Source organism: Schistocerca piceifrons, chromosome 8, assembly GCF_021461385.2.
Source record: "Schistocerca piceifrons isolate TAMUIC-IGC-003096 chromosome 8, iqSchPice1.1, whole genome shotgun sequence".
Taxonomy (NCBI): Eukaryota; Metazoa; Arthropoda; class Insecta; order Orthoptera; family Acrididae; genus Schistocerca; species Schistocerca piceifrons.
Window position 1 is genome coordinate 259,942,373 of NC_060145.1, and position 15,086 is coordinate 259,957,458.

At 43.8% G+C, this 15,086-nt stretch overlaps 1 protein-coding gene across 1 annotated transcript in view; it reads right to left on the bottom strand.

Moving 5' to 3' along the window:
* Window positions 1-15,086, bottom strand: part of LOC124711142 (codanin-1) — a 167,461-nt gene that overhangs the window by 131,095 nt on the left and 21,280 nt on the right. The window contains exon 3 of the mRNA XM_047241037.1: window positions 5,550-6,304. Coding sequence (XP_047096993.1) covers window positions 5,550-6,304 — 755 coding nt within the window. The remainder of the gene's footprint in view (window positions 1-5,549; window positions 6,305-15,086) is intronic.

The following is a 15,086-nucleotide window of genomic DNA, read 5'->3' on the forward strand; positions in this document are numbered from 1 at the left end:
TTCGCCATCTGACCTCAGCCCCATTCCACCCCCAGTCGAACGGCGAGGCTGAACGCTTTGTGCGTGCGTTTAGATCGCAGATGAGCATGTTGCGTGCCACGCACTCTCGTGAGCGTGCGCTCTGGACTTTCCTTGCTTCATATCACTCCCAGCCGCGCGGCACCCGTTCCCCAGTGGAATCGCTACAAGGCCGCACCCATTGGTCGCTCCTGCAGCTACTGTACCCGCCGCCGCGAGCTCCCGCTGCTTTGCCGCGTTCTGGATTGGCACCGCATGATTTGGTGTTCTATCGCGTTTCTCTGGCAGGCAGCGCTGGGAGCAGGAGCGCGTTCTTCGGCAGCTTGGCCGCGCCTTAGTTGTCATTTCTGGTCCCTCCGGCACTGTCAATCGACACACGAACCAGATCCGTTTGTGCCGTCCTTGGTTTTCTGCCGCTGGTTATTTTCCGGCAGAATTGGGAGCTTAGTGGCTTCCGCCGCCTCAGCCCACAACTCCTCCGACAGTGCCTCCACCACTCGCGCCTCGACTGCGGGTGCGCCTGCTGTCGTCGCCGCTGCTGGTCCGGTTACCTGCACCGGACGGGCGCCTCTCGCCGCCGCCACGGCCCCACCTCCGGCCGCCATCACCGCCGCCGTGTTCCTCCGTGGTGCCAGAACCGATGGACGCTGAGGCTGTCGTCACGCCGCTGCCACCGTCACCGCCGCCATTGCCTATGGAGGTCGTCGTTCCGTCTCCTTATCCGAGCTTACCCAGTGACGGTGTGCGGCCTGAGCAGGTTTTCCGAGGGGCGTTTTCCTCACCCCCTCATGAGCAATTCGGGGTCATGGGTGGACAGCGCGCCCCTGCAGTTCTGCTGTCCACCCCCTCAACTGCGCCGCCCCTGGGTCCCTCCACCCGTCGTCAGAAGCCATACTCAACTACGGTTCGTCGTTTCAAGGGGAAGGGATGTGGTATCGATAGCTACGATGCCATGGTATAGGTGCAAGTTCTTAAGTTGGCACTATGATAGACACCGACAACAGCGCCCTCTAGGCGGCGCTATGGAGCTCTATGAGCTCCGCTCCAGATTCAGCCCATTTGATCAAGAGCAGACAGCCGGGACACTTCACTTTAGCTTCACTTCATATAGAGAATTTGCACTACTTACGACGGGTCTAAGACTACGCACCTACATGCTCATCGTTACCAAAAGTTACATATATGTCATTGGCTAATATTCTCTATTAAATGTTCTTTTATGAAAAAAGTTGTACCGAGAGATTTTCACCTTTTCCTGCTCCTACTCACTTCCTGCATTCAGCCTACCCTTCAGTTTACAGGAGCAGATCCACGCGCCGCCTTCCAGGCAGGATACAAAAGCTGGCAACAAACAGGGACTAAAATTTTTTTTCCTCTATCATTTCCTTTTTTGCTCGGTACAGGAGCAGACCCACGCACCGCCTTCCAGTTGGGATACAAAAGCAAATCAACAGATTAAAAATGAGTGAGCCAAAAGCTTTAATCTAAATGCTAGACTGCAGTCTGGATAACAGATGAAATTTTAAAATTTTTGCCCAACAAGTTTCATGGCCAGAAATCAAAGAAACAATTGTGTTGTACTAAAAGGAGCTGAAATTCTTAGTGAAGAAGTGCTAACATTCACTTTCCATGACTGAAAATAAAGGAACATTGGAACCTGAAAGAACAACACTATAGCTCTTGTAGTACATACAAAAAATTAGCATAAGTGACATCATAAGAGTACAAACTAATTTCAAATAATTGGACAATTTCATTAGGTTATATTTCACTAAACCTGTACTTGAATTCATGACCTTATCGCCATACAAAGTGGTGTAGTTGGGATTCTAATTCCTGGTTTCACGTCAAGTAAATCTGCAACTATTATTAATGTCCCCATATACATAAAAAAGGTAAGAAAATATACTCTCAAATTGATTGGAAACCTCTCCCTCTCTCAGTAAGTTCTGTCGATCTTTGTGTATTGTTACACTCCACCTTCTCAATTTTTATATAGGCTCATATTTAACTTCATTAGGTGAGCCTGAACTGAAACAAATCCAAGAACTTACCACAATCTGATTACTTCTGTCTTAAATGCTTCGCATTAATGTAGCTCTACAAGCCACTGTATGTCTGCTCTTTAGACTCTGTTACTTCCAAGCTTTTTGAAACCAGCTTGTGAGCATCTGTGGCGATTGCCCATTATCTTACACTCAGGTAGATGTGTTAAAGACCTTGGTCACTGTTCTCCCACACCCTATCTGTTTGATCTAGTCCATTTTAATTTCTCTCACTTAAAAGAAATTCTGTTTCAAAGGGCACTTTTTTATGACATCAGCTTTCAAGATATACTGAACATACTAAAAAGCCAGCACAGTTCCAACAGTGCTGCTAACAAGGAAAAAATCAAAGAAAAATTTTTCTGAAAAATCTCACAGCACAGTTTTCTTGGCAAATTAATTTATTACACATTGTATTTCAGCAATCAGACTTGATGAAGTCTTGAGAAGACCCATGAAAACAGTTTATCACATATTGGGACTAATGGTGTGGCAATACTTCCTCACAGTGTATGCCAACTATCTGTAAATACTACTTTATGCCCAAATGCCAGAGTGTATGGTGTTAAAAATTTTCAATAAAATAAAAGGCAGTAATATATTTAAAATGGAGCTTGGTTCACTGAAAAGATTGCTCTTTACTCTTCTGGTGGAAAAGTGTTATTATTCTGTCAATGAATTCATTGAGGACAGCCTCACAGTCTGAACACAGGGATTGTATTACATGTATTATTTTATGTACTTTTGTAACTGTAACTTAGAAATGTAAAATATAATGTAAACTTTTGTATTTCTCTTAAAAAAGTGAAAAAAGTTTCTTTTGTAAACCTTGACATGTCTTCTGTACATCAAATCGAATGATTTGAAAATTGTACGTAATGAGATGAATAAATCACATATCACATTATCACTGCGGTGCTTGCTTTTCACTTGCAGGAGCTAGTAATATAGAAAATTTCAACAGCTTTTTTGGTTGCAGAGTCCTAGCAGGAAAACTGATTATTACTTTTATCATCCCAATTCCATAGTTAAACAGTGCTCTCAAAAATGGACACAGTCTCGACCGCAAAAACATTTATTTTGATCGCAACTGGATTAGGTCATTTTTGACCATCCTCAGACACTTGTACCGTGGTGGAGGGTGGTGGTGGTGAATGGAGCGGGTGTTGTTTCCCATGGCTGATTTTATTCACTGGTGTAGTTGTATAAGGGGTGCTCAAAAAGTTTCTGTTCAACGACTGTACTATTAAGAATTGGTACGCCAATCAGGCAAAACTGCCGTGAGCATTGAGCCAATCGTCTCACGTACACACCAGGATGATGGTGCCCATTTGGTAAAACACCATGTCCTGCTGCTTGAAGAAGTCCGTAGCTTCCTGCTGCACATCCATATCCAACAGGAATTGTTAACCATTCAAGGCCTTTTTTAAGGGACCCAATGCATGAAATCACACAGGGACAGATCACGACTACAAGGCAGGTGCTCAAGTGTCTCCCACTTGAGTTGGCGTACTTTCTGCATTACAATATTTGCGATATGGGGACTTGGGGTAATCGTGAAGGTGATACATCATTCCACAACAGTGGTTTCTGACAGACATGCTGCCTATATACATTCTTGATTCTCCAATGGATGTTTACTGGCATTTGTCTCTCTGCAGCCAAGAAGAGAATAACATGATTTTGGTGCTGTTTGGATGTAAATAGTAGTAACTTCACCATAGTTCACATTTCCACATTTATCAGACACGGTGCTTTTATACCTGCATCAGAGATGCACTATGTAGCATATACACTACAGCAACGCCCTCCAACGGAAACTTTTTGATCGCCCCTTATATGATGAAACCTGGAATTTTTTTAAGCACAACCTCACCTTCATATCTAACTCTGGCAGGGTAATAATGTGTTGTCAATTGGAAAAGCCCGGGTCCTTCATTTGAGCAACAGCTCTGGCATGGGGTAACAGGAGAGTAACATTACATTAGAGCATCCCCCAGAAATCATTGACAGCCACCAGGAATAATTTGAAGATAGCAAAATGTCCTGTTTTTGAATTGTCATGGATAATAATATTACATGACTAAACACTTTAAGCAGAATATGTTGTTCTTATGGTCTTCAGTACAAAGGCTGGTTTGATGCAGTTCTCCACACTATTCTAGCCTGTACAAGCCTCTTCAACTCTGCATAGCTGCTGCAACCTACATCCATAATTCATTCCACTGTAGCTCAAAGTGGTTATTTTAAAAGAGACAGTAAAAATTAGGGAAAAGGTGAAAAGTGTCTAGTATTTTGGCTAGTAAATTTCCGTTCAGCTTGATATGCAGATTTGATTTGTATAATTATACTTACATGGATCATGCAAACAAATTTATTCATGCTGGATAAAACTAGAAGAGTGATTTTAAGGGGAGATTACACTACTACACTTAATCTAGCACATGCTGTTATAACGATTTCTTTGAGTACATATGAAAGCGGAGGAGCGAACGCAGGCCCAGCAGCTCTAGTGTGCAGAGGCAGTGACTTTGGGGCTGTATGAGCTACGGTGGCAGACAAATATAAAAGGACAAAAGTCCAGCTGTAGAAAGGTGCTTATTATGGCTTTCACCATGTAAGAGAAAGGTGCCATGAAAGGTTTAGTTCTCCAGTGATCAATTCAGAATGGCAGTCGCGCATTCTGAAAGATAGATACCTCTTAGCTGCCCTAAAATACATGGAAACAGGGCTCTAAAAAAACTGTAAAAAGGTGTGCTGAAAAGTAATGCTTCCGAGGTGGTAGGCGATGGTTGGTGTCACAATATTTAATCACATTTATTATTTATTACCAACAGATGCAGCTTGTACACTTATGCACTTATGATGCAAACTTTATTCTGGACTCTGCACTTTATTGACTGGCATGTATTGTTATATGAATAATAGTTTTAAGTTTGAAGCATGGAGTAGCCAGAATATATCACTGCAAATAATTGTACTCTGAGACAAGTTTTAGCTACTATGCATTCAATTCAATAGATTTCTGTCTCACATCAAGGTATATAAACATGATTAAACTTGTAGCTACTCCCCCCCCCCCCCCTTCTCTCTCTCTCTCTCTCTCTCTCTCTCTCTCTCTCTCTCTCTCTCACACACACACACACACACACACACACACACACACACACGAGAGAGAGAGAGAGAGAGAGAGAGAGAGAGAGAGAGAGAGAGAGAGAGAGCGCGCTAGATTGTTCTAGCGTTGCAGTCAAACTGGGCAACAGGGAAGGTGGGCACTGTCTGAAAGCTTTGCTACAAGGTGGTGTTTTTTTGTCTACCAATCAATGTCTCAACTATAACATGAACGGTTATTTCTATTTATTCCATTATTTGTATGCCATGCAGAAATTACCCATATCCCACAAATAGATCCAACAAAACACAAAGACAAAGGAGATTAGAAAGGGGGAGAGGAGAAGATAAATGAAATATATATGTGAATATTACCTTTCTGATTATCATTTGGTTTTTCACTCTGATTAGTAATTAATCTTGTAGGCTTTATTCGTCGTTTCTGGCTCCTTGATGGTTGCACATTTTCTTCGTTGATATTGGAGAACCCATGACCATGAGTTTGATTCCTATGGCCCCTCTTCTTGGTCAAACTCCTGCTACTATCCTTGACAATGAAGTCATTGAGACTAAAAGTACTACATGGCTTATTGATTTTTCCAGTGAATTGAATTTTTTCCCAGTGATGAGATGGTGAGGCAGGATCTGATGAACTCCTGGACAAGGGTGACACAGAGCTAAAAATAGACCGTGTATGTTCTGGACTATCAGTTGGACTAAAAATTTGTGAGCATCTATTTTTTGGAGTTGATGGATCAACTTTCGTCAGAGCTACCTTCTTTTTTGTTTCAGATTTTGGACTATCTATGTTCTCTAGGAGACAAGTTTTGGTTCTCAACTCATCTTCTAAAAGCTTTTGTCCAGAATATTGTTTCCGTGCACTATGACAATTACATACGGTTGTCTCTTCAGATGCACGATTCCCTATGTTGTTGAGCTTATCATTTTTGATCACTTCACAAGTATGTCTTGATTGCAAGTTGCATGGAAACAACTCTACTTTCTTAGGTTTTGAGACTTTATTCTCACTGTTCCGTCTTAAAACTGAGCTGGAACTAAAATTTCCATTTTGAGCTCTAGCATTTGTTGGTTTTAGAGGAGTTGTTGCAGAAGGAGATGGTTTAAGAGCACTGAAAAATAAATGAATGAATGAATAAATAAATAAAAAGAACAGCACTTATAAATAATGACTTATACATTAAACAATGGAAAATCTCAGATGGAATGTAAGAATATAATGAAAAGGATAGTTGCTAGTCACCATTTAACTGAGATGCTGAGTTGCAGAAAGGCACAACAAAAACACTGTCACACAATTAGCTTTCGGCCAAAAAGGCTTTTGTCAAAATTAGACAACATACACACATGCACACACTCACCCAAACATAACTCACACACACATGACGACATTCAATGGCAACTGGAGCCAGCCTGTGAGCAGCAGGGCATTGTGTGAGAGGCAACTGGGTGGGGGTGAGAAGGTGACTGCAGCAGGAAGGGGAGTGGCGTGGGACGGTAAAGTGCTGCTGGGAGTGTGCTGGGCGAGCTGGAGAGTGGGGCAGCTAGATGCAGTCGGGAGGTTAGATGGAGGGCAGGGGTGAGAGGAGGGGGCGGGGGAGGTTAGCAGAAAAGGAAAGAATTAAAGAGACCGGGTACCTTGGTGGAATAGATGGCTATGTGGTGTTGGAATGGGAACAGGGAAGGGACTACATGGGTAAGGACAATGACGAACGAAGGTTGAGACAGGAGGGTTACGAAAATGTAGGATATATGGCAGGGAGAGTTCCCACCTGTGCAGTTCAGAAAAGCTGGTGTTGGGAAGGATCCAGATGGCACACACTGTGAAGCAGTCATTGAAATCAAAGACATCATGTTGGGCAGCATGCTCAGCAACAGGGTGGTCCAGTTGTTTCTTGCCCACTGTTTGTCGATGGCCATTCATGCGAACAGACAGCTTGCTGGTTGTCTTGCCCACATAGAATGCAGCACAGTGGTTGCAGCTTAGCCTGTAGATCATATGACTAGTTTCACAGGTAGCCATGACTTTGATGGTATAGGTGATGTTTGTGACAGAACTGGAGTAGGTGGTGAAGGTCTTGCAACTAGGTCTATTACAGGGAAATGAACCACGAGACAAGAGGTTGGGAGCAGGTGTTGTGCAGGGATGGACCAGCATATTGTGCAGGTTTGGTGGATGGCATAATACCACTGTGGGAGGAGTAGGAAGGATAGTGAGCACGACATTCTTCATTTCAAGGCATGACAAGAGGAAGTCAGCACTCTGGTGGAGAATGTAATTCAGTTGCTCCAGTCCGGGGCGGTACTGAGTCACAAGGAGAGTGCTCCTCTGTGGCCGGACAGTGGGGCTTTGGGAAGTGTTGGGTGACTGTAAAGATAATGCATGGGAGATCTGTTTCTGTACAAGTTTGGGAGGGTTATTATGATCTATAAAGGCCTCAGTGAGACCCTCTGTATATTGTGAGAGGCACTGCTCATCAATAAAGATGCAACAGCCATGGGTGGCTAGGCTGTATGGAAAGAGACTTTTTGGTATGGAATGGGTGGCACCTGTCAAAGTGGAGGTGTTGCTGGTGGTTGGTAGGTCTGGTATGGACAGAGGTACTGATATAGCCATCTTTGAGGTGGTGGTCAACATCAAGGAAGGTGGCTTGATGAGTCAGTAGGACCAGGTGAAGCGAATGGGGGAGAAGGTACCAAGGTTCTGGAGGAAAGTGGATAGGAGTTCTCAAACCTGATCCAGATCATGAAGGTGTCATCAATGAATCTGAACCAGGTGAGTAGTTTGGTATTCTGGGTGTTTAGGAAGGATTCCTCTAGGTGGCCCATGAATAGGTTAGCATAGGATGGTGCCATGCTGGTGTCCATAGCTGTAAGCTGGATTTGTTTGTAGGTAATACCTTCAAATTGTGGATGAGAATATAGTTGGTGATGGCAACTAGGAAGTAGGTGGTTGGTTTGGAATCTGTTTGCAGTGGGAAAGGTATTGTTCAATAGCCATGAGGTCATGGGCATTAGAGATGTTAGTAAGGGAGGTGGCACCAATAGTGATGAGCACGTCATCGTGTGGTAAAGGGACATCAGCTGTGGAGAGTTGGTGGAGGAAATGGTTGGTATCTATTATGTACACGGGTAGGTTGCGGGTAATTGGCGAAAGGTGTCGGTCTACAAGAGCAGAGATTCTCTCAGTGGGAGCACAAAACTGGCCACAATTGGGCATCCTGGATGGTTGGGTTTATGGACTTTAGGAAGCATGTAGGAGGTAGGAGTGTGGGGAATGGTACGGGTCAGGAGAGAGATGAACTCTGGGGAGAGGTTCTGGGATAGGCTCACAGATTTGAGTAAAGATTGGAGATCCTGCTGGATTTCTGGAGTGGTTCACTGTGGCAGGGTTTGTAGTGGATGAATCTGACAACTGATGGGGTCTTTCTGCCAGGTTATCCTTGCAGTTTAAAACAACAGTGGTGGAACCCTTGTCAGCAGATTATACGATCGGTGTTAGATTTTAGATGGTGGAACTATGGACCTCGAGGAACTAGAACAACATGCACAATGCCACCTCAAAAAACCCTCCAACCTGCTCATTTCCTACTCCTGCCTTGGACTACCACTGTCCACCACCCCTACAACAACCTCCAAACCTCTCCCACACCCCCTCATAGCTGAAAATACCTGTCTCGCAGACCTACTACATTTACTCCGCCCTCCAAAACTGCCTCCCACCACCACAAAGAATCCAGAAACTAAACAGACCTGAAACACAGTCACAAACCTTTCCTCCAAAAGCTTTAGCCCTGCAACAGTATCAGTCCTTTCCAAGGGCCTCATCTTTTGCCCCACCTCGAAATTCAATCATGCCAGACCTCTCCTCCTCCGGGTCCCTACAGTGGAAAAACTTTTTTGCCACCAACCCTACCAATCAGACTCAACCAAAGACCAATGTTGAACCCTACCTGACTCAGTTTACACCTCCAGCAAGCTGTGATACCCCCCACACTGTTATCAACTCACCCAGTTAACCTTCCAGAATTACTTAACCCCAAACTCCTAATTCCTCAGCATACAAACCAACCTTGTAAATGCAGAAAGATCCGCAAACCACCACATAAAACCTGTTCCTGACCTTATTATTCTACCTGCTGACAAAGGCTCCACTGTTGCTGTTTTGAACCACAATGATTACCTGGCAGAAGGACTCCGCGAGCTGTCAGATTCATCGACCTACAAACCCTGCCACAGTGACCTATTCCAGAAATCCAGTAGGATCTCAAGTTTCTACTCAAAACCTTAGGCCCATCCCAGAAAATCTCTTGGAGACAATCGCTCTCCTCACCTCTAACACTCCCTGAACTCCTGTCTTCTACTCGCTTCCTAAAGTCTATAAACCCAACCACCCTGTATGCCCCATTGTGGCCGGTTACTGTGTCCCCACTGAGAGAATTTCTGCTTTAATAGACCAACACCTTCAGCCTATTACCCACAACTACCCTACTACATAAAAGATAGTAACCATTTCTTCCACTGTCTCTCCACAGTTCATGTCCCTTTACCACATGGTGCCCAGCTCATCACTACTGATGCCACCTCCCTTTACACTAACATCCCTAATGCCCATGGCCTTACTGCTACTGAACAATACCTTTCCCAGTGCTCGACGGATTCCAAACCAACCACCTCCATCCTAGTTGCCACGACCAACTATGGTGCAAATGGCTCTGAGCACTATGGGACTTAATATCTATGGTCATCAGTCCCCTAGAACTTAGAACTACTTAAACCTAACTAACCTAAGGACATCACACAACACCCAGTCATCACGAGGCAGAGAAAATCCCTGACCCCGCCGGGAATCGACCCCGGGAACCCGGGCGCGCCACGACCAACTATATTCTCACTTACAATTACTTCTCCTTTGAAGGTATTACCTACAAACAAATCCAGATTATGGCTATGGGCACCAGCATGGAACCATCCTATGCCATCCAATTCATGGGCCATCTAAATGAATCCTTCCTAAACACCCAGAATCCCAGACCCCTCACCTGGTACCTGGTTCAGATTCGTTGATGCTATCTTTGTGATCAGGACTGAGAGTGAGGACACCCTATCCACATTCCTCCAGAATCTCGACAACATCTCCCCCATTTGCTTCACCTGGTCCTACCCAACCCATCAAGCCACCTTCCTTGATGTTGACCACCACCTCAAAGATGGCTATATCAGTACCTCTGTCCTTATAAACCTACCAATTACTAGCAATACCTTCACTTTGATAGCTGCCACCCGTTCCTTACCAAGAAGTCCCTTCCATACAGCCTAGTCACCCATGGCCATCGCATCTGCGGTGACAAGCGGTCCCTCTCACAATATACAGAGGGTCTCACTGAGGCCTTTACTGATCATAATTACACTCGCAACCTTGTACAAAAACAGATCTACTGTGCCTTATCTTTCCAGTCACCCAACACGTCCCAAACACCTTGCTTCAGGTTCTTATCCCTGTAACAGACATAGATGCAAGACCTGTCCCATACATCCTTCCACCGCCAGCTACTCCAGTCCTGTCACAAACATCATCTATCCGATCATAGGCATGGGTACCCGTGAAATTATTCATATGATATACATGCTAAGCTGCAACCGTTGTGTAAAATTCTATGTGGGCATGACAACCAGAAAGTTGTCTGTCCAGATGAATGGCCATCAACAAACAGTGGCTAAGAAACAACTGGACCACCCTGTTGCTGAGCACGCCATCCAACATGACATCATTCATTTCAATGACTACTTCACAGCCTGTCCCACCTGGATCCTTCCCAACATCAGCTTTTCTGAATTGCGCAGATGGGAACTCTCCCTGTCATATATCTTACGTCTCTGTAACCCTCTTGGTCTCAACCTTCGTTCGTCATTGCCCTTACCCATGTAGCCTCTTCCCTGTTCCCATTCTAGCACCACGCAGCCCTCTATTCCACCAAAGCACCCAGTCTCTTTACTTCTCTCTTTTTCTGCTAAGCCCCCCCCCTCCCCCCCCGCCCTTCTTCTAATCTCCCAATGCATCTAGCTGCCCCACTCTCCACCTCGCCCTGCAGTAATCTACCATCCCCCACCCCTTCCCTTCCCCTCCCCGCCCCAGTCTCCTCCTTACCCCCAACCAATTGCCTTGTTGGCCAAAAGCTAACTGTGTGACAGTCTTTTTGTTGTGCCTCTCTGTGACTCAGCATCTCTACTATATGGTGAATAGAAACTATTCTTTTCATTATGCTGAACTTATACATTATATATAAAATAGAGCTATTGATGTACTACAACTTGCTATGTTCAGGTAATGAGGTTATTTTAAGACTAGTTATTTCAAAACTTAAGGTACACTAAATGTTTCTGGGAAGTCATGTGAATTAGCTACACATAATACCATTTCAATATGTATTTGTTACTCATGATTCCTATGGAGGGGACAAGTGGAATGCTCTTTGATAATTACTACAACAGCTTTCCTCAGCCCGCTTTGGCCCCTATACACAGGTCACTAGGTGCTGTTGTAACTGCATTGTGTGGGTTCTTTACAGCACGTCAGTGCCCTGTGCTGCCCTGATTACTTCAAATTTGTATGCACTGCTTGCCGGGCGGTGCTTTCTAGCCTGCGAACGGTGATGTAAACCTACCTCGCAAATTCACTTACAAAATACCAACATCTCCCCCGCCTGCCAACTGATACGCCAATTGATCCCTTAGCTACTGCCTTCCAGCCATAGCTGTGCAAAATTTACAAGAATTCCCCAAATCAACACCTGTATTTATTCATGATGTAGCATACCTCTTCCCTTCTGAGAAGATTCATCCCATATCTTTAACGTTGCTCTCCCACTCAACTACCTTAACTCTAATAATCTACTCATTGAGGACAATCTCCCAAATTTACCATACTGGACTTCCATTTACATTTTATTACTACCATGTATCCCTTATCATACCCTTGTATGTGAATTAAGACATTAAAACTAATTGCTTTCCTGACCAACAATTCTACTGATGACTGGTATGCTGGCACATCCACAGTCAGTACCCTCTTGCAACTTAGCCAGAAGTACAGTGCACAAAAGCCTGCTAGAAACATGCCACAACTGGTGGCTGATATGCTCAAGACTAATACTTTGTGAGCCTGTTATTCCCAGAAATGGTTTACATGCTGCCACATTTGTTCCATCAAAATTCCCCCTTGGTGAGACTCTATTACTCTGTCCAAGGACTGAAAAAGCTTTGGATTGAGAGCATCATTTAAATGCACAAATTTTGAAGGGTAATGCCTTCAGAGATCCTTCTGGTCAATATAATGTACTGTGCGACAATGTCATAACAGCTGAGCCTATGAGCATAGCTGGAAGACAAAAATCTGTCCCGGCTACCTCACAAGTCACATTAGTGATCATTCTGCTTTCCTGAAGCTTGAGTTTTTTCAATATTACTGGTCTGTCTCCTTCATAGCAGTTCAACCATACATTTTGCAGCATGATCATGGAATATAACCAATGAGAACCCACCCTCTGGAAGTACGTTTGGGCTGGCAGAAGCTCCTTCCCACAACTCATCCCATTTACTTACCCCCAGAAACAACCTCGCTTCACATGTCCGCATATCAGTCCATACTTGGCCACCTAGACAGATCACAAATTACTCTATCACCCCCTTGCTTGTACACAAAATCGACAAAGAAAAACAATATCAGTAGTAACGACATGAAAAACTAACAACTCCATGAAGAAAAACAATAAATATCCCTACATAAAAAGAAAAACCATATGTACATTTCACCTCCAGATTGGCTGCCGATAACTGTGATATCCCCTCTACCATCCCTTTAAACGGTTTTATGTTGCTGACATGTGTAACAGATATTTTTGGGGGAATTGTATCTTCACGTTGAACAATGAGGTCACTTCCACAACCTAATATGGTACCTGGCATTTTGTTAAAAATTTCTTTATTTTCCTCTTTGACATATGGCATTTTCCTGCTGTACACTGTCTCAAATGACGAGAAGTCCGTTGCAGTAAGAATTTTCGAATATGCAGACTGTACATATGGTAAATAGGTGTCTAAATCATCATTCTGGAACCTACATAATAGCTCAACATCGTTAGAATTTATGCATGTGTTCCATTCTTCCGTTAGTCTACGGACGAAACGAACTTGTCTGTAATTTCCTTATACACAATACGCGGCATAGTTGCTTTATTAATTCCGAGACAAAATTCGTACCTTGGTCTGTAATTATAGTCTCAGGAAAAGTAAACTTTAATATCCAGTTGTTTACTAATGCCTGCCCTATAGTACTAGCCCATTGGTCTGCCATCGGTACCATTACCACAAATTGAGAAAAATGATTGATTATCACGAGAACATACCTATTTCCTGCAAGTGTCTTGCTAAATGACCCAAGGCCATCCAATCCCAACATAGAAAATGGACTGGACGCCTCTGGTAACCTTTGCAATGGCACTTTCTCATGTGTGATTTCAGCCCTTTGCATGCATGGCGCACAGTCCTTAACATACTGCTCCACATCACACTTCCTGTTCCTCCAACAAAACTGCTCTGCTCCATGTCTGTCCATCACACAATGCCCACCACGACTTGACAACATATGGTCACGAGCTTGCTGCAAAACTTCCTTCCGAAAACCCTCTGGAACCACCAAATATGGGCCACACCTTGTCGTTCTACACAACAAACCCTCAAGCACAACAAAATGTAGCTGTGACTTAAATGCCAGGCACTCCTTATTCCTTGCTAGTGCCTACTGTCACTCTTCAACGTTCCTCGCTACCATACTTAATATTTCTACCCCATGGCTTAATGAATCTGCATTTGCGTGAGACCTCCTTGGCTTATGGATTACCTAATGGTTCAAATGGATCTGAGCACTATGCGACTTAACTTCTGAGGTCATCAGTCACCTAGAACTTAGAAATAATTAAACCTAACCAACCTAAGGACATCACACACATCCATGCCCGAGGCAGGATTCGAATCTGCGACCGTAGCGGTCGCTCAGCTCCAGACTGTAGCACCTAGAACTGCACGGCCACTCCGGCCGGCTTACCTCATACTCAAATTCACTAAACGTAAGTGGCCACCGAGTTAATCTACTAGATGGATCTTTCAAACCAAGCAATCATTTCAATGGGGCGTGATCTGCCATGACCTTAAACTTCCTACCATACAGATAACACCAAAAATATGTAATATCATATATGATCACAAACATTTCTTTCTCCATTGTTGAGTAGTTAAGATCCACCTTGTTTAACTGTCTTGAAATGTTTGCTACCAGATGTTCCTGACCATCCACCATCTGTCCCAAAACACAACCGACTGCCTCATTTGAAGCATCACACGAAAGGAAAAACTCTTTCTTAAAATCCATAAAAACCATAACTGGAACTGAAACTAATATTTAAACTTTTCAAACACTTCCTGACATTTCTGTGACCAATGGAATTTTGTCCCCGTTTTCTGTAGCTTGTTCAACGGTCCGGCTGTTTTCGCAAAGTCTTTCACAAACAGTCTATAATAATTACAGAGTGCAATGAATGACTGTACATGCTTAGTTGTTTGTGGTATTGTATAATTTTCTCTGTAATACGAGGATAGGTCTGTATCCCGCACTCACTAATCACATGCCCCAGATAGTTACTCGAGTTTGCGCAAAATGGCACTTGTCTACACTTAATGTCAAATGTGCCGATCGTAGTCTACTAAAGACATCCTCCAAACATTTCACATGCTCCGATAGGTCCTTTGAATAGACAATTATATCATCGAGATAGACTAGACAGGTTTTTGGCTTTAATCCTCTCAGTATCCCATGTAACAACTGCTGAAAAGTTGCCA